At 42.6% G+C, this 24,322-nt stretch overlaps 2 protein-coding genes across 12 annotated transcripts in view; both read left to right on the top strand.

The window, feature by feature from the left end:
- The window catches only part of caps2 (calcyphosine 2), a 63,353-nt gene extending 58,636 nt beyond the window's left edge, over positions 1-4,717 (top strand). For all 7 annotated transcript variants that reach the window (XM_059977660.1, XM_059977661.1, XM_059977664.1 and 4 more), the window contains one exon: positions 2,423-4,717. In XM_059977660.1, coding sequence (XP_059833643.1) covers positions 2,423-2,598 — 176 coding nt within the window. In that variant the 3' untranslated portion in view covers positions 2,599-4,717. The remainder of the gene's footprint in view (positions 1-2,422) is intronic.
- Positions 4,718-9,204: 4,487 nt separating this feature from the next.
- rlig1 (RNA 5'-phosphate and 3'-OH ligase 1) lies at positions 9,205-23,994 on the top strand. Of its 5 annotated transcripts, none has more exons than XM_059977666.1 (8): positions 9,205-9,474; positions 11,564-11,778; positions 13,510-13,627; positions 16,813-16,905; positions 19,626-19,742; positions 20,656-20,838; positions 21,514-21,683; positions 23,235-23,994. In XM_059977666.1, exons 2-8 carry the CDS (start codon positions 11,638-11,640, stop codon positions 23,430-23,432), a joined length of 1,020 nt encoding a protein of 339 aa, XP_059833649.1. In that variant the 5' UTR covers positions 9,205-9,474; positions 11,564-11,637; the 3' UTR covers positions 23,433-23,994. The 5 variants fall into 5 exon arrangements, with proteins under 5 accessions (XP_059833649.1, XP_059833650.1, XP_059833653.1 ...); XM_059977665.1 differs by having other exon boundaries at positions 9,341-9,474; positions 20,656-20,850; XM_059977667.1 differs by lacking the exon at positions 11,564-11,778 and having other exon boundaries at positions 9,228-9,474; positions 20,656-20,850.
- The last annotated feature ends 328 nt before the right edge of the window (positions 23,995-24,322 follow it).

Genomic DNA, 24,322 nt, shown 5'->3' with positions numbered 1-24,322 from the left:
GGTAAACCCGCCAATTCCTAGGCAAAGGAAAAGGACGCACACAGGCCCCCCACCGGCTGTTGCTATTAAACGCTGTCACAGGATTTCTAGCGTTTCTCCTGGTGCGTCTGAAGGAGTTGTTCCCCAGATCCTCTTTTATCCTTACTCATGGGGTCTCAGATGTCAATCAGGTTGGGATGGCGCAATCCCTCAACCAGTCCACTCTGGTCATTCCCTGAGGGCTTCAATGAATAGTACAGTACTCAATACAATTCCGTCTCCAAGAGACAGTGGCCGTTATCCGTGGCTTTGTCTGGCTGAGGACAGGACACATTCCAACCTTGAGGATTCTCTCTCATTTCCTGGGTCCCAGACCCGAATTAATAGCAATCTTGTGATTCTTACAAAGGAGGGGGCAACTTTGTACCCTTTGGCCCCTCAGAGTTGCGGCACATTCGTAACAGTAGACATGTTGTTATTGGGACCTGGATGATGGGATGCCAGAGGAACTTCTCAGTTCTCCGTGGAGCGCATCACGATGCAGGTGCTGAGGGACAGGGACGGGACAGGTGACAGCTCAGTATCAGTGGATACCTGTAGGGGTTGAATTGGCCGTAGCTCACCCACAGTTTGTACACCCTCCTGCACATCTGGCACTGTTGAAGTCAATGAAACAGAGCAAAAGCACAGCTGGGCATGATGTAAAGCATCATCTCACTCAGAGTTTATTGTGTTGCCTGCAGTTAAAATCATAGAGTTATGCAGCACAGAAAAAGGTGGCCATTTGGACCAGCTCGTCCATGGCAACCGAACTACCTACCTGAGCTAGTCCTATTTTCCAGCAATTTGCCAATATTCCTCTAACCTTTCCCATCCATGAACTGCCAAAATGCCTTTTAAATGTCGTAATTGTACCCTCCTCTACGGTCTTCGCTGGAAACATCTTCAAAATATCCACTTCTCTCTGAAAGATTTTAAAGATTGAAGATTAACTTTGTCACATGTAAATCGAGACATCGAAACATGCAGAGTAATGCATTGTCTGTATCAGAGAGAAATACAATAAAGGATGTGCTGGGGGCAGACTTCAAGTGTTGCTATGTTCCTGATGCCAACATAGCAAGCCCACAACTTACTAACCCATATATCTTTGGAATGTCCTGCCCATGCCTCTGTGAAAGGGTTGCCCCTTTAAATTTTTCATTTCTCACATTAAACCTTTGGATTCCCCTACCCCATGGAAAAGATTTCAACCGTTTTGCTTATTTATATGCCTATATAAATATAAATTTATATTTATGATTTTCCAAGCTCCTCCCAAGTCCTAGTCTTACCAACAGGTCTACCCAAATCACATCTCCAAGTAATACTCAACATCTGATGAAGGTCTGAAACAGCCCAGTCCCTCATGGGTAAAGTCCTCCCCACCAGTGAGCAGATCTACAGGGAGCGCTGTCACAGGAAAGCAACATCCATCATCAAGGACCATCATCATCCAGACCATGTGCTGTTCTTGCTGCTACTTTCAGGAAGGAGATACAAGAGATACAGGACCATGATGGTCAAGGAGAGTTATTAGTCTTCAACCAGCAGGTTCCTGAAGTGGCGTGGATAACTTCACTCACCACAACCTATGGACTCCCTTTCAAGGACTCTACGACTCGTGGCCTCAATATTATTTATTTATTTGTTGTATTTGTACAGATTGTCTTCTTTTGCATGTTAGTTGCACACCAGTCTTTCTGTGTAGTTTTCCATTGATTCTGTTGTATTTCTTTGTTTTACGATGAACACTTGCAAGAAAATAAATCTTAAGTAATATTTGGTGACAAAGATTCAAAATAGATTTATTATCAAATTGTGTATGTAGTGCACAGCCCTGAGATTCACCCACCCGCAGACAGCCATGAAACAAAGAAACACCATCGAACCTGTTCCAAGAAAACATCAACCAACATGCGAGATAAAGAACAAATTGTGCAAATGGCAAAAAGCAAGCTAGTAACATCTGAATGTGAAACAGATTGGAGTGTTCAGTTTAATCCATTCAGTTCAGTTTAGCACTGTGACATTCACTAACTGCAGGCCACAGATAAACTTGCATAAGCAGCAAGAAAAGAGCAACCAGAAACTAGAGACACATGCAACACAAATTGCAGAGTCCAAAGCCGCAGGCCAACGTAACCTTTGACAACATCCTGCTCACAGCTGTCATATACGTAATTTGATTGTAAATTTACTTTGAATTTTGAAATATCTGCTTTGTTTTTCTTCACCAAAACTTGCTGAATATTAACAGTAGTTTCTGGTTTTATCAGATTTCTAGTGCCTGCTGTTTTATTTGATTTTCACTCAGCTTTGCTCACTCGGAGATTTCCACCTCTATCCCCAGTCTGTGACAACTTTCTGGACTGATGTTGTTCTCCTTACTGTTCTGCTGCAGGAGAATCTTCAGAGCAGCAGGTCCGCTCAGCGTTCCTGGACACCCTACAGGAGTACTGTGCCAGCCTGAATGAAGTGACATACTGTGAATTTGAATCCTATTACGAGGGTCTCAGCCTCGGAATTGCGAACGATGAAGATTTTGCCAACATCTTGAGAAACTGCTGGGGGGTCTGAGATTTTGAGAACAAACTGGACAAAGTCAGAAGGATCGTTACTTCTATGCACCTTCCAAATCGACGTGCCATTAGTTAATGGGTAGAAGCTAACTACAACATAGAACCCTGTAGTATCACTACAGAATGTTCCAGCTTTTCAGTTGGGCAGAGTTTAGCTCTACCATTTCTTAAAGATATTTAGTTTTTTTAAGGAGATATTTTTAGACCATAAGACCATAACGCAGAGGAGTAGAATTTGGCCATCGAATCTTCTCCGCCATGACCAATTTATTATCCCTCTCAACCCCATTTTCCTGTCTTCTCCACAGAACTTTTGACACTCTCACTAATAAAGAATTTATCAACCTCCACTTTAAGTACACCCAATGACTTGGCCTCCACAGCTGTCTGTGGCAATGATTTCCGCAGATTTTCCACCCTTCAGCTAAAGATATGCTTCCTCACCTCTGTTCTAAATGGAATCCCTCTATTCTGAGGCTGTGTCCTAGGCTCCCTAAATATAGTAAACATCCACTCCACGTCCACTCTATTTAGACCTTTCAATATTTGATAGGTTTCAATGACATCCCACCTTGTTCTTCTAAACTTCAGTGAGATCATCAAATGTTTCGTGGCACTAGATGGGATAGGAACCTCTACCAGGAAGAAAATCCTTCAGATTTTATGTCCAATGAGCACCAGTAATATGCATTTTCCTGCCCTACTTCTGTCGTCTGAAGATTTACTTGTTCACCAGTGGATTTTCAGCGAAGTGTATTTATTATTCCAAGCGCTTATAAGACTATTCAGCCCATTGAGTCTGCTCTTACTAATCAATAGCCTAGCCTTTGCTTTAAATATACCCAATGATTTGCCTTTCATAGCTATGTCAGGAAAGTAAGTAAATTACTTCTTAGAAGTCCTTAGACCATAAATTTAAAGTATTTAAGGTTCTGAAAATTGAATATGTTAATCCTGGTCTACAAGACCTGGGGGGTTGGTGTTGATGGATTAGTTTGTATTGTGGTGTATGCATCAAATGCAAGACAATGTCTCTTTTGCCAGTCACTGTCACTGCACAGTCATTCTTCATTGCCTGGATGGCACATCAAGATTTTCTGGTGATGTGGGACACTTGGATAAATATAAATCTGTAATTCCCAGTGAAAATTTAAAAAAACTGTAGATGCTGGAAAACTGAAACAAAATTTGAAAGCACTGGAAATACTCAGGTCAGACATTGTCTCTGAAGAAAGAATCAGAGAACGTTTTGAGTTTGCTTCAGTTCTTGCAGTGTAAGTATCAAAAGGTGTTGATGTATTTTCAATAGGACCCCAACACAAAAACTGTTGGCTGAATTGGAGTATATATTTATAGTATACCAGTCTTTGAGTATCATCCCTCTTGGATAAATGTAAGGTACCAGGTTCATTTACCTTGATGCATTTCAATGACAGAAGAACCCAGCAAGTCAGGCAGTACCTATGGAGGAGAATAGACAATTGCTGTCTCAGGCCGAGACCCTTCACCAGGAGTCCTGATAAAGGATCTTGGCCTGACACATTGACTGTTTATTCCCCTCCATAGATGATATGCTGAGTTCTTCCAGCATCTGTTGCTCAAGATTTCCAGTGTCTGCAGAATCTTTTGTGTTAATGCATTTCAATGGTGTCTTAGTTTTCTGTGCTGTATGGAGCAGGTATGTGCAGTGCAGACAAACCTCCCCACTTCTCTCCACGTTATATCCTTTGTTTCACATCATCTTCTCCTCTTTACCCAATCTTGACACCACAGTCACTCTCTCTCCACTCTGGGAAGGGAATTTCTTTCTGAATTCAGTATTTTATTGATGCCTACTAGTTGTATTCTTTCAACTTGTCTTCTATTTAATTGTGTATGGTGGTGTATATATAATATTGCATACTAGAGCTCTATGTCACAAGCTCTACAACATGAAGTATACACGGGATAAGTTATGTTTTCACAAACATTGTTACCAATATATTAAATACACCGATTTCTGTGTAACCTGTTGTGTGAATGAAGGACAGGATTTCTTGCAATGCCTTTGGGATGGACATGTGAGGGAATTTGAATGAGTTGTAAAGGATTATAAATAAGCTTTATTTGTCAATGTATATTGAAGTATGGAAGCGTACTTTCAAATGCATTTTTTTGTTAACGACCAACACAGTCCAAGGATGTGCTGGGGACATAGTACTCCCACAATTTACTAACGCTAACCATAATGCTATTAACCATAATGAGATTGCTGGTGCCTTGACCAGTATCTTCATGTCCCCTCTAGGCACAGGTGAGGTCCTGGAGGACTGGCGTGTGGCTAATATTGTACCTCTATTTAGGAAAGGAACAAGGGAAAATCCTGGGAAGTATAGACCAGCGAGTCTCATGTCAGTTGTAGGAAATTTGCTGGAGAACATTCTTGGGGATAGAAGAAATGAGCATTTGGAAACCCAAAGCCTAATTAGGGAGAGCCAGCATGGCTTTATGCAGGGCAGGTCGTGAATAACCAACTTGATTGAGTTTTTGACAAGATGACAAGAGAGATTGATGAAGGGAGAGGGATGGACGTTGTCTACATGGATGTTAGTGAGGTGTTTGACAAAGTCCTTCAAGGGAGGCTAATCCAGAAGATTAAGATGCATGGGGTCTGTGGAGAGTTGACTGCTTGGATTCAGAACTGGCTTGTGAATAGAACACAAAGGGTAGTGGTTGAAGGGACTTATTTGAGCTGGAGGTCTGGAATTAGTGGTGTTCCACAGGGATCTGTGCTGGGACCTCTGCTGTTTGTGATGTATATGTATATAAATGATCTGGATGAAAATGTAAATGGGTGGGTTAGTAAGTTTGCAGATGATAACAAGATTGGTGGAGTTGTGGATAGTGTAGAAGACTGGCAAAGAATAAAATGCAATATAAATCATATGCAGATATGGGCAAAGAAAAGGTAGATGGAGTTTAACCCACATCAATGTGAGGTGTTGCTCCTTGGTCAGGCAAATAAGGACAAGTGTTGCTGAGCAGAGATCTTGGGATCCAAGTTCATAGCTCCTTGAAAGTAGCTAAATTGGTTGATAGGGTGATTAAGAAGGCTTATTGAATGCTTGCTTTTATTAGTTAAGACATTGAGTTCAAAAGTCAAGAGGTTGTGTTGCAATCTTATACAGTTCTGGCTAGGCCACATCTGCAGTATTGCATACAGTTCTGGTCGTCCCACTATATTAACGATGTTGAGGCTTTGGAGAGGGTGCAGAAGAGGTTTACCAGGATGCTACCTGGTTTAGAGGGCATGTGCTATGATGAAAGGCTGGATAATCTTGGGTTGTTTTCTCTGAAGTGGTGGAGGCTGAGAAAGATAGAGGTTTATCAGATTATGAGAGGCATAGATGGAGTATACAGTGAGTATCTTCTTCCCAGAGCAGCAGTGTCTAATACCAGAGGGCATGCATTTAAGGTAAGAGGATGTAGGTTCAAGGATGATGTGAGGGGTAAGTTTTTTACTCAAGAGATTGGTGGATGCCTGGAATGCACTGCCTGGTATAGAGGCAAATAGATTAGAGGCTTTTAAGAGATGTTTAAATAGACACATGAATGTGAGGAAGATGGGATGGATATGGACATGGTGTAGCTAGGAGGGATTTGTGCTTGGGTGTTTTTGATTTGCTTTTTATTACCTGTGATTTATTTTCTTGCAAGCATTCATGTTATTTTTTGGAATGTTGGAAGCTGGAGCTCCCACGTCATCATTGGAGAACATACAAATTATTTGGAGACAGAGATGGGAATTGAATCTGGATTGCTGATCACCGGCACTGTAAATTGTTGTTTTACTGTGCTGCCCCACTGTTATTTAAACTCATGATGCAGGCAGATGGAGGAGAATGACAGGAACTGCCCCATTGTCTGGGGGGAGGGGAGAGGGTTGAGAACCAGGCGACAGAAAATGACATGCAAAGAAGTCATTTATACAGAGAGTGGAAAAGATCTAAAATGCAGTGCAGCAACTCGGCAGTGGTGGTTGTAATGGATTAAATATGGAGCACATTAAGTAAGTGAAGTGTCTGAAATGCCAGAAATTGTTGGGCCATGAGATGAGACTGGTGGGTTGTGATGATCTGGATTGTTCCAACATAATGCTGTGCATTCCAAGATTTTCTCTCCCAGGGGGATGGTAACATTTCTTTCTCCCCCAGTGTGGAATTGTTTTTGACATTATTGCTGCATGGAATTATAGTCAATTATTGAAATGAAAGACAGTATAATTACATTAATTGTCAAACATTGTTTAGATGCATATAATTTTTTATTTCCTACATAGTTGCAGGGAATAGAAACTGACCCTTCAGCCCATCTAATCCATACCAACCAGTTGTTCTGCTTAGTCCCATCAACCTACACCTGGATCATAGCCCTCCAAACCCCTTCTATCCATGTTCATATCCAAACTTCTCTTTGAAGTTGTAATCGAACCCACGCCCACTGGCAGCTTGTTTTACACTTGTACCACCCTCTGAGTAAAGAAATTCCTGCTCATGTTCCCTTTAAGTATTTCACCTTTCACCTTTAACCTATGACCTTTAGGTCTAGTCTCACCCAACCTCAATGGAAAAAGCTTGCTTGTACAGTACTGTGCAAAAGTCTTAGGCATTGCAGATATTCTTATATGGTTTAAGATAGTATGGCCTTTACTATCCTTGATATCAACATCATTAAAGCTGTCTGGGATTACCTGAACAGAAACAAGTGAGACAGCCAAAGTCTGCAGAAGAACCTACCTAACAGATGATTTTCTTATAAAACTGCACAACAGTGTACCTAAGAGAATTGATGCAGTTTTAAAGGCAAAAGGTAGTTACACCAAATATTGACTTGAGCAACACACACAAGACGCTGGAAGAACTCAGCAGAACTCTTCTATGGAAAAAATTTAACAGCTGACATTTTGGTCTGAAATATTGACTTTTTACTCTTTTCCATAGATGGTGCCTGGCCTTCTGAGTTCCTCCAGTATTTTGTATGTGTGGCTTAGACTTCCAGCATCTGCAGATTTTCTCATTTGTAAATATTGATTTGATTTAGTTTTTACTGTTTACTTTTTACTGATCTTCATAGTAATTTTTTGATACTTAGAAATTTTTCATGTCATTATTCTTGAAAGCATCTTCGCTTCACAGAATTCTTTTACATGTGCCTAAGTACTGTATTTACCCCATCTCTTCCCCTCATAATTTTGTATACCTCTTTGTATACATGTCCAAGTATGGATTATCATCAAAATAGGGGAGAAAGTGAAATTGTTGCAGTGAGGAGAATAGATGTGTTTCCAGTAATGCTTTATAACACTCTCCATGGTCCTGCTGCAGGTAGTTGGAATGAGGCAGAAGACTAAACTGGCTTGAATTAAATGACATGAAGGGTCTGTTTCTGTGCTGAGGTCCTCCATGACTCCATGTCAGTCTTGACCCAATGAGCCAAGGTTGAATCTTGCTTTAATCTCTGAAACAGAATGTCAGGATTAGTTCAGATCTACAGTCTTAGTTGTCCGACCTGTGGTTAATAATAGAATTCCATAATAAGACCAAGAGCACCCCACCTGGCCCTACAGTCCATCTATTCAATGGGAGATCTGTGCTCCAATTCCACATGCACCTGTGTCTGCATCTCAAAGCTTAAAATTCAAAGTCAGTTTATTATCAAAGTACATATACGTCACCATATAATACCCTGTGGGCATTTTCTTGAGGGGAGGGACTTGAGGGGCAGGTTTTTTCCTTCAATTGGTTGGTATCAAAGAATTGGACCAAAGGTCTGTCTCTGTGTTATATAACTCAAAAACTATCTTGACACCGGTCCCTTCACCCCCCCCCCCTTGAATCTTGAGCAACACTCACAAAATACTGGAGGAACCCAGGAGGGCAGGCAGCATTCATGGAGGGGAATTAAACAGTTGACTTTCTGGGCTGAGACACTAGAATTTTAATGTGTTTGTGGAGCAAGCTGCTAAAGGAGATGGTGGAGGTGGGTACAATTACATTGTTTAAAAGACATTTGTACATGCAGACATTAGTGGCAGCAGATGTGGAATCAAGAGCAACACACAGCTGGAGGAACTCAGCAAGTCAGGCAGTATCTATAGAGGAAAAAGACAGTCAAGGTTTTGAGTCAACACCCTTCACTGTACCGAACGTGGTGAATGGATAGGTATGTAGGCTAGAAAACTAATACAAATCTAGAGTCATTTAGCACTCTAACAGGTCCTGCGTCCCAACGAGCTGATTAATACTCCCATTGTGATGGGTCAAATTACAGGCATTGTGGACTACCAAATGGCAGGCAACTTGAATGGTATGGAAGAGCTGGGCCCAAGGGTCTGTCTCCGAGTTTATGGCTATCTACCCTCTCAAGGGTCTTGAGCATCACACACAAAATGCCAGAGGAAATCAGCAAATTGTGCAGCATCTCTAGAAAAAAGTCAACGTATTGAGGTCCTAAAATCTTAATGTGTTTGAATATTCTCTTGAACTGCATGGAGTTAAAATAATTCCTTTAACTGTATCCATGCCATTCACCTCAACGCTTTAGTGCTACGTTCGAGACACCACGTTAATGCAACTGGCTGTACGAGCGATGCCCGCATGATGCAACCCGGTCCATAGATGCGCAGGCGCCCGTCGTCAGGCAGCTGATCTCGGCGTGGACAAGAGAGGCCGGCCGCTGAACGGCAGCCCCGTCGCGGCGGGGGTTGCGTCCGCCTAGGGTGTTGGTCGGGTCTGCGGGGAAAGCGATGCCGCGGCTGGGGACGGTGCAGCAGAAGATCCCCTGTGCCTTCACCACCGAGCTGCGGCAGGAGGCGGCCACCAAGCGGCCCAACCAGGTAGGAAGCTGGAACAGGGCAAAGGCGGCACAGTGCACCGCCAGTAAGGTGCATTACCGCCATCTACTGTAATGGAGTATCAAAGGAGCCGTGGCGGGGATCAGATCCTTCCTCAAACTTGTTTTAATTAACAACTTCACCAGGGCGCTGCACGACCGTCTCTGCCTCGGGTGGTCTAGGCACCCCAGAACTGCCCAACAATTGCCTGAACAGTTCCAACTAATATCTATGGCACACTATGATCGCATGTGGCTTCATAGTTTCCTGTATTGACTATAGTATCTACTTCTGACTTAGTGCCTATATTGCTATAACATCTGCTGGTTCATTATCCGATACACACACATGTGCAGTATCGAACAAAACTGTACTATTCCTGCCCTCTTCCATCGATAGATCAGGTCTCTTTGAATGGTTAGATTCCAAACTCTGCAGTACCTTGGCCCAATCTGAGCAGATTACGACTCTGTTTGGCTTAATTTGTTGAACCCATTGCAGACTAATGATAATGGCCATCAATTCTGCGGAATAGGCAGACAACCCACCTGTCAGCCTTTCCCCAGCCTCAACATTAGACCAAGAAAAAAATATCCCTGATGCAACCTAATTAATAACTGGATCTTTAGAACCATCTATAAATATAGGCAAAATGGAAAAATACCACTGTTGTAAATGACTGGACACACCATCGCCACCCACAAGACCCTGGCTATCCTCTAGTAACATCAAATCTGTTCCCGCATCTGGAAATTTACACAGTGGAACTCCTAGCCAGGCCACAGTTGGGGCAATCCTCGAATCCCCAAGACCATGCTCATGCACATATTTCCCAATTATCCACCCAAAATATTTACCAACTCTGCTAGTATATTCTCAACAATCGATTAAAACAGACTGCATCAAATGGAATATCTCCAGCATGCAAGGTTCAATTTTCTCTCTGCAGGTCAAAAGGCATCTTGCCTCGTTCAACCATCTCTAGGTGTGGTCTGGATGCTGCACTACAGATTCTAAGTACACTGGCCTATAGAACATCCAATCTATATATAACTGAATAAGATGCTGCTCCATAAATCATACAACCATAATCCAGACAAGCGGAATAAATTGTCAGTGGAACACCCTAGAAGTGACCCAATCCACAGCTTTCTCCCCGTTGCATGCATTTTAAATCTCATACCTGCAACGACGACGACGACTTTCTGGGTCAGAAGTGCAGAATGTGAGGTTTCAGTTTTTAATGCAAGGCTGGGAGTTCAATTATTGCTGCTTCATGTAGGGCTGTCAGAATTGCATTAACCTGTCCCATTCCCAGAGAGAGTCAATGTGAGGTTCTCAGGAGCAAGCAGCTTCTGATTGAATAAGCCCCCGGTCCTGGGTGAAAGAAGGTGCATGCATTTATGTAGCACCTTTAATTTAAAATATCCCAAAGTGGGTTGTGGTCAAAGGCGGGCAAAGCCAGTTGTACACTGTGAGTTTCCACAAGGGACAGTAGATAGCTTGTCTATTAGAGAGTTGTCAAAGTCACCTTGAGATTCATTTTCTTGCAGGCATTTACAGGAAAAATAAAGAAATACAATAGAATTTATGGAATCTATACATGAACAGAGACTGACAAACAATCAATGTGTAAAAGAAGACAATGCAGAACAAAGCACAACAGAGCAAGTGCAGTGCAGCCAGACAATAAGTTTAAGGTCACAATAAGGTGCATTGTGAGAGCAGCAGCCTTTTTTGTGCAGGATGGTTTTGTGGTGAATACCAGTTCAGGTTGGCTGCTGTAAATTGTCCCTTGTGTACAGATAAGGGTTAGGATCTGGGAAGAGTTAATGAGAATGTGGGGGGTTGATACAGACTTAATGGGTAGTTTATGCGATGGGTTTCTCTGGGTTACTTTATGCCAAACAGGTTTGTTGTGTGTTGGTTTGTGTGATTATGGTTGTTGTAAGAGGGAGAAAAATTCATGCAGCATGATAGCATAGCAGTTAGCATAACATTACTACAGCACCATCTATAAGATTGGAGTTCAATTTCTGCTGCTGTCTGTAAGGAATTTGTAAGTCTTCCCTGTGACTTCAATTTCCTCCAGGTGCTCCAGTTTCCTCCCATGTTCCAAAGTAGTGGGTATGCCTAAAAAACATAGTGGATACGGACCAGTCCATCATGGGTAATCCCCCCCCCCCCCACCCGCCCAGCATTGAACACATCTACACAGAGGAGTGTTGCTGGAAAGTGGAATCCATCACCAAGGACCCCTCGCCATCCAGGCCCTGCTGTCTTCTCGCTGCTGCCATCAGGAAGAAGGTACAGGGGACTCGGGACCTGCACCACCATGTTCAGGAACAGTTATTACCCAACCATTAGGCTCTTGAACCAGAGGGGATAACTACACTCTACTTCACTTGCTCCATTACTGAACTATTCCCACAAATTATGGACTCACTTTCAAGGACCCTTCATCTCACATTCTCTATATTTATTGCCTATTTATTTATTATTATTTTTCTTTCTGTGTTTCAGAATCATGTTTAGGATAACTGACATACTGTATGTCATGAAATTTGTTGTTATGCAGTAACAGTATATTGCAATACATAAAACCTGTGAATTATATTAAGAAGCATATATAAAAATGTTTAAATATGCGGTGCAAAAAGAGAGAAAAAAAGTAGTGAGGTAGTGTTCATTGGTTCAATGTACATTCAGAACTGATGACAGAGAGGAAGAAGCCATTCCTGAATCATTGAGTGTGATTCTTCAGGCTTCTGTACCTCCTTCCTGGTGGCAACAATGAGAAGAGAGCATGTCCTGGGTATCCTTAATGATGCATGCTGCCTTTATGAGGCATCGCTCCTTGAAGATATCCTGGATGCTAGTATGCTAGTGAGCTAGTGCCCATGATGGAGCTGACTGAGTTTACAGCCCTGCAGCTTATTTCGATCCTGTGCTGTGACCCCTCCAAACTAGATGGTGATACAGCCAGTTAGAATTTACACAGTCTGTTTATTTTTACACATTGGTGGTTGTCTGTCCAGTTGTGGGCAGGTTTTCAAATTGTGTTTCTTGTACTTACTGTGATTGCCCAGAAGAAAATGAATCTCAGGGTTGTATATGTTGACATATACATACTTTGATAATAAATTTACATTGAATGTTGAACTTTGCAGATGTATGGGTGAGTTGTGGGCATATTATTTTGGTGCCGCAAGTGTGGTGAACTTGTGGGCTGACCCCAGCACAATCTTTGCTGATTTGATGCGAATGACACATTTCATTTTATTTTGATATTCATGTGACAGGTCAAGCTAATCTAAAATTAGTGAGAGCTAATAACTAGTCAATAGGGATGTGGATTGTTCTGATATTGTGACAAGGAACCACGGGCAAAGGTAGACACGCAATGCAGCAGTGACAACACCCAAGTCTCAGGAACTTCACTAATTATGTTACAGCATGTTGCAATAGAAAACTGGATTTGCTGTAAACAAAATTAGAGCTGTAGATAATCATTTTTACTCAGCAATTAAGATCTACTTAAAGTCTTTCTATAACCGCCATTCCGCTATCAAAACCCAGTTTTAGTGCTAATTAAGTTTCTGCGTAATCTTGTCAGCTGAGGATGTACAAGCTTGCAAGTGAATCAATGGGGTCTCTACACACTGATTTTCAAGGATTCTTTACAACTCAGGTTCTTGGTATTTTTGTATTTGCAGTTTGTCTTTTGCACATTGGTGGTTTGTCAGTCTTTGTTATATGTGGATTTTTGTAGACCGTGTTGAGTTGCTTTATTTTTCCTGTAAGAAAATGAATCTCAAGGTAACATACTGTACATGTAATCTGATAATCCATGCTCAGGTAGATCAGCTTTGACTGGCTTCGCAGTGTGGGTAACAGTTTTTTTACTATACCGCCTGTTATTTCAAACACCAACTCCGTGTGGCCTCTTGGTTTGCTCCTGCAACAGGGTTTTCCATTGAGAAAGCATCGATCTGTGGAACCTGGCTGAGCACTCAACACTCATCAACTTGTGTTCAGTCTTACAGAGTCTTGGCCAATGGAGAGCTGAGTCCGACGGCGCTGGCAGCAAACATCCACCAAGCAGTCGCTACGGAGAAAGTGGATGGCACTTGCTGTTACGTCACAAACTACAAAGGTAACGGGACGACGGGAAGCCATTTTTCTGCAACGTACATTCAGAACACTGGAGGAACTCAGCAAGTCAGGCAGCATCCATGGAGGGGAATAAAAAGTCATTAGTTTCCAGTATCTGAAACTGTTCATTCCCTTCCATAGATGCTGCCTGACCTGAGTTCCTGCTGCATTTTGTGTGTGTGTGTTACATAAGATTTCTGGCATCTGCAGAATCTCCTGTGTGTTAGCCGTTTGACAGTGTTGGAGGCAGCAATGTGTATAAACCTGCGGCGGAGGTGTGTATATAACAGATGCTTAAGTACTTTGCAACTCCACCAATATATACAAGATCTTAGAGGAACTCAGCAGGCCAAGCAGCATCTTGGTGTTGCTTGGGATTTCAGCTATCTGCAGATTCTCTTGTGTTTATGATTTGCCCCTCCACTAGCTGGTCAGAATGCCTTGCCAAAACATTTTGTGACATCCAGCAGTTAACCAGGGTTTCAGGGTGGAATGTGGTCCAACCTCACTAAAATGCCTGTTGTTTTATATTTCTAGCAGCTATCTGGAATAGGGGTAGCTTTGTGAACATTGCTTCGGCAGTGTACCTGATTTTAAATCTCGGGGGGTAGGGCTCTCCCAATTACCAGCTCTGCTATCAACAACATTTCCCTGAGGCCAGCATAGAATCAGGTCCTTTGTGCTGACCAAGATCTCCATCTAAGTTCATTCCATTTGCCAGTGTTTGGCCTGTTTCCCTCAAAACCTCTTCGGTCCATGTACCTGTCCAACTGTCTCTACCTTAGTCACTTCCTCTGGAAGCTCATTAAATACACTGACCACCCTCTGGGAGGGAAAAAAGTAGTCTCTTAAGTTCTTATTAAATCTTTCCCTTTTCATTAAAAACTGGTGCCCCCCTAGTTCTTGATTTCCAAACTCAGGGAAAGAGACTGCACATTCACCGTATCTATGCCCCTTGTGATTTTATACTCCTCCGTAAGATCTCCTCTCAGTCTCCTATGTTACAAAGATTAAAGATCAAGCCTGTCCAGCCTCTCCCTATAACTCTGCCTCTCAAGTCCTGGCAACGTCCTCGTTAGTTTTTTCTGGTTTAGTAACATCTTTCCAAGAGTATGCAGTATTCTATCTGTGTCCATCCACCATCTCGTACAACTGCACCATGACCTGCCAGCTGACTTGAACTGTCCTGTGGTCCTCCTGCCCCCCATGTCCCAAAGAAATTCTGACTGATGGGTAACTGGCTTCTGTGAATTATCTTTTGCTTAGGTAGGGGGAATGAGAACCAGGGTGGAGTTGTGAGAAAGAATAGATGTCAGGGGATAAATTATAAAGTTGTTCTGAGAGCTGGTATAGACTAGATGGACAGAATGGGTTGTGTCGTTAGCAACTGTGAGATGCAGTTTGAGTTTGGGACAATTGCATGCTCTTTGTCTCCAATTGGAACCACAATGCAGTAGGGAACTTGGTTCATTTAGGGATTGTACAGTCAGCAACAGAATCTGAATCAAGTTTATTATCACTGTTGTGAAATTTGTTTTTTTGTGGCGGCAGTGCAGTAATGAAAAATTACTTTGTATTTCAAAATAGCAATAAGTAGAGCAGAAGAGGAGTAATGAGGTCACACTCTCGTTTGGCTGCCCTTGATCGGGAGTCTCAAAGGTCGGCTTTCTTCCTGCATGTCCAGACGTGGAATGTGGAATATAGAGCGGTACAGGCTGAGGCATCCCCCCCTCCTGCTGAACCCTAACAGTTTTCCATGGCGATGGCAAGACACAGCGATGTTTTGTGTGTTAGCTAACCATTCTACTAAATATACTTTTCCTAGACTATGATTGCTGTAATCAGCAGCCTGTGATTTCCCTTTGGGCGCTGGGCTTTCAAACCGTCTGATCAGCCTGGGTATTTTTGCAGGACTTGGCGAACTGGTCTCTAGAGAATGTAGGTACGGCCTTTGCTGGGGTGGAGTTCGGGCCAGATTGAAGTGGCGAGGCCTGGGCCCGGGCCTAAGAGTGAGGGATGGATCAGTGTTCAGCTCATTACTCCCTGAGGCTTTATTTGTGTCAGCACTTCCCAAATAGCCCTCCGTTTTTCTTTCATTCATGTGCCTATCTAATGGTCTCTTAAGTGGATCTGCCTCGACCGCCACACCCAGCAATGCATTCCCCACACCCATCACTCTCTCTGTAAGTTAAAAAAAAACTGCTGTGCTATCTCACCGAAACTTTCCTCCACCCACCTTAAAAGTATGTTTTCTGGTATTAGCCATTTCTACCCTGGGAAACTTCTCAGCCCAGCTGTGCAACAGTGTCCTGTTGTAACCTACAACCCTCTACACTATCCACACCACCACCGACCTTCGTGTCATCCACAAGCTTACTAACCCCTTCTCCACTCCTCATCCAAGTCATTTATAAAAATCAAAGAAAGAGCAAGTGCCTCAGAACAGATCCTCCGTACTGCTAAGAATCCTGCCATTCGCCTTGTACTCTGCTCTCGTTTGATTTTTTTTTCCAAAGCACGTCACTTCACACTTACCTGGAATTGAATGGATTTTTGTGTGAAACTTTTGGAGTGATAATTGAACTCACAATCTTCCGACACTAGGCAAGAGAACCGGACTCCCAGGTTGTGGTAAATGTTTTAGCTGTTATTCAGCAATATCTCCCCAAAATCTTTTGCTCTTGTGACCAGACATTCACTGATTTGGACACTGGTAGGTCTTACAACCTGACTCTTAGCAGCAACTGTTGGAGCTGCAGAAGGCGTAAGCAACACACACAGACTCAAGAGACGAAACACAAGATGCTGGAGGTCCGGCAACATCTATGCAGGGAAATAAATAACTCCCTACTCCCTCTAGTAAGCACTATAAGGATTTTAAGAGAAAAATCTTAACACCATCTTAAAAGTTTCTTGTGCCATGCAGATAATCTAATCAACCATTCTAGTTAGCTGCACCCCCCACATCTTCTGTCTATTTCCCCATAATTTCTGCACTGCAAAAACTTTAAACTGCTTTTTATAATGTGTTTATATTGTAAATATGTATTGGTATTTATGTATTTTATACCAGATCTTTGGGCAGATGAAACCTAGTTTGTTTCTCTCTAACCGGCAGCTTGCCAAATCTTTGTGAAGCTTCAGTCATGTGTGTTTGGTTAATTAGTGCATTGTGACTATTGGCAGGTTTGCCATTTCTCTGGGCCCGACTCGATCGGAAACCGATCAAGCAGTCTGAGAAGCGATTCAGGAAGTTTCAATTGTCAAGATCCAGCACTGGTAATTACAAGCTCCTTTCTTAGCAGGTTGTGTGTTCGTAACCAACAGTTTATTGCGAGTTTCCCTGTGGAGCACTGGTTGTTTCTCCCTGTTCTAACAGCTGTCTTCTTGTTACCTTGTAAAGCAGCCAGCATTATCAAAGACCCTACCACCCCAGACATTCTCTCTTCTCCCCTCTGCCATGTAGGAAAAGTTATGAAAGCCCGAAAGCATGTAGCACTTGGCTCAAGGGCAGTATTTATCCCTCTGTAATCAGACTGTTGAATGGACATCAAGTATGATAAGATGGACTCGACCTCACAATTTATCTTATGATCTTGCACTTCTATCATTTACCTGCACTGCACTTTCTGTGGGTTTGACACTTTATTCTGCATTGTTATTGTTTTATCTTGTTCTGTCTCAATGCAATGTTTAATGATCTGATCTGTATGAACAGTATACAAGACAAGCTTTCACTGTCTCTTGGTACATGTGACAATAAACCCATTCTAATACCAATAAATGGAGGGAAGTTAGAAACTGGAAAACACTCAACTGATCGGGCAGCAGCTATGGAGAGAGAAGTAGAATTATGGTTTGGGATCGATAAGTTTTCATTCTGACTGTGAATAGGGCAGGCAGGTGAGGAGAGAGCAAGGGTGATGACTCTGCAATTCATTGCCATAGACAGCCGGGGAGGCCTAGTCATTGTGTATATTTAAAGCTGAGGTTGATAGGTTCTTGAGTAATACAGCAAAGATTACGGGGAGAAGGCAGGAGAATGGGGTTGAGAAGGGTAATAAATCAGCCATGATAGAATGGCAAAGAAGATTTGATAGGCTGAATGACTTAAATCTGTTCCTTTGTGTCAAGGTCATTGTGAAAGGTGTATGGTGTAATACTGTATTTAAAGCATGAGAGATGAAAATAATTGGTCAGGATAAACAGAGGTTAATAATTGGACAAAATGCGAAGACATTGGGGAGGAGGGAGGGATGAATGACAGAGACTGAATTGTCGCAAACAGCTGTGTTCTGAAAAATTAGGGCAGTGTTTGTAGCTTGAAACTTGACGATAATGATGGTTTAATGCCGGGAACACACAAAATACTGGAGGAACTTGGCAGCTGAGGCAGCATCTGTGGAGGGAAATGGACAGTAAGTATTTCTGGTCAAGGTTCTACATCTCACAGTCAGACCCGAACTGTTGACTCTCCATTTCTTCCCACAGATGCTCCTGACCTGCTGAAATCCTCCAGCACTTTGCATTGGCTTCAGATTTGAGATTCTGCCCTCTCATGTGTTTAATGTCGGGGTTGATTTACATGTGGAATGTGTCTGATCTCTGTGAAAGGCCCAAGGAATTGGAATGGGTTTATTATTGTCACATGTACCAAGAGACAGTGAAAAGCTTGTCTTGCATACTATTCATACAGATCAAATCATTACACGGTTCATTGACATTAAACAAGGTAAAAACAATAACAATGCAGAATAAAGTAGAACAGCTACAGAGAAAATGCAGGTAAACAGTAAGGTGTAAGTTTATGAGGTAGCTCATGAGATCGAGTCTATCTTATCGTACTATGAGACCACTCTGTAGAATTATAACCCTTGATCCTGATGGTATGTACTTTCAGACTTTAGTGTCTTCTGCATGGGAGAGGGGAGAAGAGGGAATATCTGGGTGGGTGTGAGGTCTTCGATATGCTGGCTGCTTTACTGAGGCAGCAAGAAATGTAGTCAGATTCCATAGAGAAGCTGGTTCCTGTGATGGCTGAGCTGCGTCCACAACTCTGCAGTTTCTTGCGGTCACGTGCAGAGCAGTTGCCATTACCAAGCTGTGATACATCTGGATAGGGTGATTTCTATAATGTATTGATAAAAATTGGTAAAGGTCAACAGGACAAAGTCAAATTAGCCTCCCGAGGAAGTAGACGTGTTGGTGAACTTTCTCTCTCAGCCAATAAGTGTCATTGGAGAAGTGTGGAGACGGGATGGGAGAATCCCAGCTGTGGACGGAGGGAAGGGCTTTGATGAGGAGACTGCTCAGTCTCCCTTTGGGATATCCACTTCGGAAGCAGTAGTGGCAAGAGGTGGAAGGGTTTTGTCAATCCATGTGAGAATTGAGATTAAAATCAGTTAGTATTATAACCCCTGTGCTTGCCCAAAAAGGTGCTGTGGGAAGGGCTGTGTACTAGGGAATAAGGTGCAAGATCGTAGTGAGGTAAATTATGAGGTCAAGAATCCATCTTATCATACTATGGAACCAATCAATAGTCATGTAACAGTGGGATGAAGCTGTTTTTTGAGCATGATGGTATGTACTTCCAGGTGTTTGTAACCTGCCGAATGGGAGGAGAGAGAAAAGAATGTCCAAGGTGTATGGTGTCCTTAATTATGCTGGCTGCTTTATGGAGGCTGCAGCAAGGCTAGAGAGATCCTGGAAAGGAAGTTGGTTTTCGTGATGTCCTGAGCTGTGTCTGCAATTCTCTGCTGCTTCTTGCAGTTGCCAGTTGAAGTTATTGTCAAATGTGTGGCTGTAATGACAAATTCAGCACTCTCTCACTGGTGTCATTGTTCATGTGGACAACATGCCCCTGGGCCTGAGAGCTGAGGTGTGCTGGTGGTGCTTGTTGATGGCTTCCAGCCAACTCGACCCTATATAAACCCTGGAGCTGGCTAGAAGCTGAGTTACAGCTGTTGATTGTGATGGATTTTATTTTGTTTCTTCCTCAGAGTTCACTTGGAATATCGACAGTGACTTCAGGGCAGTTCCTGATGCCTGGATTCCAGCACATGGAGTTGCCCAGTCAGAAGGCAGACCACAGCCTGATGAGAATGGACACATTCCTGGTGAGGGAGTATGTACTATGCTTGGAGTATTGTTTGCAGATCTGGTCACTCCATTACATTCTGTGCATTTCTGGCCACCTCATTACCTGAAGTAAGTGGAGGCTTTGAAGAGGGTGCAGAAGAGATTTAAGAGGATGCTGCCCTGGATTAGAGATCATGTGTTATAGGACAAAGGTGGATAAACTTATTTTTTTCCTCCAGAATGTCAGAGGCTGAAGGGAACCTGATCAAAGCTTTTAAATGGTGAGAGGTAGAGATAGAGTAGACAGTCTTACTATTTCTCCCAGTGTAGAGATGTTTAGAGGATATGCATTTAATGCAAGAGGGGGAGAGTTTAATGGAGATGTGTGATGGAAGTAACTTATACAGGGAGTGATGGGTGATTGGAACTAGTATTATAATTGGTTTATTATTGTCACATGTACCTAGATATACTGGAAAACTTATCTTGTAAACTGTTCATATAAATTAGATCATTACATAGTGCACTCAGGTAGTACAAGGTAAAACAATGCAGAATAAGCTGTAACAGCTACAAAGAAAGTGCAGTGCAGTTAAACAATAAGGTGCATGATCATAATGAGGTAGATTGTGAAGTAAAGAGTCCAATTTACTGTACTAGGGAGCAGTTTAAGAGTCTTATGACAGCAGGGTAGAAACTGTTCGGAGCCTAGTGGTATGCAGTTCCAGGCTTTTATATCTTCTGCCTATTGGCTACTGGGGGTAATAAGACATAGGGGAAGATTTAGGCCATTCATCCCATTGAATCTGCTCCACCGTTCAATCGTGGCAGCAGATAGGATAGTAGTGTTTAAGAGGGTTTGACATACACGTGTAAATATGCAAGGGATGGGGATCATATCCAGGCAGATTTGACATTGTGTGCTTTGTAAACATTTACCTTGTCCCGAAGGTTGGATTCCGGTGGAGAAGGGAAGTAAACAATATTGTTGGCACCTTTCTGCCGTGAATTATGAAACTGGATCCGCCCTGGTTTTAAGGCCAAGTTCTGGGAAGCAACTTCTAGAAATTACTGTCATTCCCTTAATGGAGCTGCTGGAGCAGACACTGGAGCTGATAGGAACTCATATCAACGGTAATCCGTATGGTAGGAAGATGTTTATTGTGGACTTTATAATTTATTCAAGGAAAAGTGAAATATATAGTTGGCCCGATTATCTACGAAAACTGGGGACAAGTACTGGAGGCAGAACTGTGTGTGTGTGTGTGTTTTGCTGTTGTTTTTGATGTTTGTGTTATTCTGCTGAATGTTGTGAGCATGCTAGATTGGTGTTGTGTTGTGCGGCAACGTTTGCGGGCTGCACCTAGCACATTCTTGGGTGCACTTGTTAATGCAAAGGACATCGAGTTCATGTGGTAAATAAATCTGACACTCAGGAGTGTGGGTTTTGCAGTCTGCAGCAGCCTTTAAATGCCCATTCGCACTTGCCCGTGAGAAGCTGGTGGTGAACCACTGGAGTCTGAGTTGTGGGTGTACCTACAGTTCTCTTAGAGAGGGAGTTTCAGGATTCTCACCCAGCAATGGTGATATATTTCCAAGTCAGAATGGTGTGTGGGTTGGAGGGTAACTTTTGTCATCATCTGTCAAGCCACTAACCTGCCAGAGTTCCGCAGCATTTTGTGTAAGCCCTTCTTGTTTTAGCACTATGCTCTCCCTGGGGAAATGTCTGTGCTTTCAGTGTCTGTCCTCACAATCTTGTATGCCTCTCAGGTGTGGCCCTGACAGGTTTTACCTCTCTTTCTGCTCCAGGCCTTGGAAGCAAGAAGCAACCTCTCCACCTTCTGGTCTCCCACGGATCGCTGCAGATTGAGAATCCCCCGCCACTGGACCTGATGGATTTGGTTGCTTGGTTTAAGGAGAGTGAGGAGGCGAAGGTGGAAGGCATTGTGTGGCACTGTGCAAATGGTGTCCTAGTTAAAGTGAGTGAGAGATCAGGGGTTTGTTATGGCGGCGGGGAGGGAGGAGGGAAGGAAAGAACGATTGGAGTAGGAGCCATTAATGGTTTCCTGTGCAACACAGTAGCGTTGTAGTTCGTGCAATGTTTTACGGTGTTAGCTGTAATGATCAGGGTTTGATTTCTGCCGCTGTCTGTAAGGAGTTTGTGCATTCTCCCCATGACCACAAGGGTTTCCTTCCACATTCCAATGATGTATGGATTAGGGTTAGTAAGTTGCGGGCATGCTCTTCGGGCACTGAAAGTGTAATGACATTTGCAGGCTGCCCCTGCGTAATCCTCTCTGATTTGATTTGACACAAATGATTCATTTCACTTTATGTTTCAATGTACACATAATAAATAAAGCTAATATTTAAAATATTTTCCAGGGTGGGGGTCTCTAAAACTAGAGTACTTGGGTTTAAGGTGCGAGGCGACACATTTAAATGGGATTTTGGGACAAGTTCTCACACAGAAAATGATGGGTATCTGGACTGAAGAGGTAGAGGCAGATACAATGTTTAAAATATATTTAGACAGGTACAGGGATACAAAGGGTTTAGACCAGTGGTTCCCAACCTTTTTTTGGCCATGCCCCACCTAATCACCTCTAAAATCCTGATGCCCCCTGTGGTGATATATAATTCTTATTATTCAAAAAGTGAACTCTTATTCAGCTGGAGGAAGCCTAAAAGACCATTAACTTGGTTTAACCAAGCTTCCAAAGAACATGGCATTCATGAAAGAGAAAAATAAAAGAACCAAAGGACTGTTAAAGTTCTGAGGAAGAAATTACTAAGAAATTGTAAAAAAAAACATTAAGTGATATTAAAATAATAATAATAAATAAATAAAACAATGCCGATTCATTTCTACAGCATACAAAGACAGATACGCCATTTAAAAGAGATGACGCAATGTACACACCTTCACACCACCAAGAACCGAAAGCTACTGCAAAAAGCAGCATTGGCACGACCTCGTACGAGTTTCTTACGCGTTTGGACTTGTTCATTCGTTCCTTCCTACATCAGTTAATTCATTAATTTAATTATGAAAGCCATTTGATGGTTGTAATGATGGTGATACAGTATATATACAGTACATATGCAATTACACATGTACATACACACAAGTATTTTTATGTATGCATACTGTATATACACATATTAACTCGCACACACACTCATACTCACACAGACTTACTAGAAAAAATTCACTGTTAATAACTCATTCTCGAATTGCCCCCCCTTAAAAATCAAATTATCCCCCTGTGGGGCATATGCCCCACGTTGGGAACCACTGGTTTAGACTGATATGGGTCAAATGCAGGCATATGGGACTAACTGTGGGGGCATGAGTTGGGCTGAAGAAGGGCCCGTGTCTATATTGTGTAACTCTGAGACCATTGTCAGCCAATTTTTTCCCCATTGAGTTACTCCCAAATTTCTTGGGTTATTGGATACAGATTTAGGAAACAGCTGTACCAATTGACCTCTCTGCACTGGTTAATGTTTATCATCTTCCTCCCCAGCTTCACCGACATCACCTGGGCTTGGAATGGCCACTCCTGCGGCCATTCTTGTCCACTCGCCCTTTGTCCATCAATGTTGACCTGACCAAGTTCACCTGGGATTTTGAAGCCAACTCCTCGTTTGTTGCCTTGGCCAGGCTCCATGGGAAGCAGTTTGACCGAGTTAAAGATATTGCATGGGAGGACATAGAGAGCTGACGCGGCCTTATCGTGTTGGTCAAGGATTGTTTCAAGCAGGATTGTTTCCTTTGAATCTTGGGACTGATCTCAGTTGGAGGATCTGATTTTGATCATTGGGGATGTGTAGACTGCATTAACCTGTAAGTGTTTCTGGTACCAATGTAGTATCCCCACAATGTTTAGCAGACTAACATACGGCCAACATACACCAAGACAGATGTAACAACAATAAAACAAACATCTTCCAGCCCCCACCCCCTCCACCACATTGGGACACGCTGACCTCCAGATCTGTAAATCTTGGGCCTCCATCCCCAGGACAGGCCACCGCTGGGCCTCAAACCTTCAGATCTTAGACCTGGACTCAACAACCTTGGGGATTGCAGGTCTTCATTCCTCAGCACCTGACAACCCAACCTCTGTTCCCATGGGTGGGAGGAGAACATTTGAAAGATGCGTTTGATCACTTAAGACTTCAGTGCCTCAAATTAAATCTTTCTATCTCCATTAAGTATTCCCTTATTATTGTCTTATTTAATGTAACTTGCTGTAATTGAGTATTAAAATGTTGTAATTTGGCTCTATGGCTCTTACTTGTAAATCTACATAATCCAGCTCTAGGTTTGCAGCATTTTAAACCTTATTCAATGCTGCAAATAGGATCCATTGTTACTTACTTTTTTCCTTGAGCTGGCACTGCTTTTCAATTAAGATCATCATCGATCAGATCTTAGCAGTAGCTCCACGCTCCTGCCTAACTCCAATAATCATGGAGTCCAATTAACCTTGATTCTACTGAATGGCTCTATCAAACCATTAAGATTTAAAACTTTTGAGAATAAATTCCTTCTCCATTCACACTTGTGAGTGCTATGTTATCCTCACTCTAAACTCCCGTTTCTATACTC

The sequence above is a fragment of the Hypanus sabinus genome, chromosome 8 (assembly GCF_030144855.1).
Source record: "Hypanus sabinus isolate sHypSab1 chromosome 8, sHypSab1.hap1, whole genome shotgun sequence".
In the NCBI taxonomy this organism is placed as follows: domain Eukaryota; kingdom Metazoa; phylum Chordata; class Chondrichthyes; order Myliobatiformes; family Dasyatidae; genus Hypanus; species Hypanus sabinus.
Note: the sequence above shows the minus strand (reverse complement) of the source record. Positions and strands in the feature narration are given on the sequence as shown.

Bases quoted from the DNA above. Each gene is read 5' to 3' on its own strand.
- rlig1 (XM_059977665.1), top strand. From the start codon at position 11,638: ATGGGTAATCCCCCCCCCCCCCACCCGCCCAGCATTGAACACATCTAC. The intron at 11,779-13,509 runs GTACAGGGGACT...ACTTGTGTTCAG, and splicing joins CTGCTGCCATCAGGAAGAAG to TCTTACAGAGTCTTGGCCAA. The intron at 20,851-21,513 runs GTAGGAAGATGT...TTTCTGCTCCAG, and splicing joins TATCAACGGTAATCCGTATG to GCCTTGGAAGCAAGAAGCAA.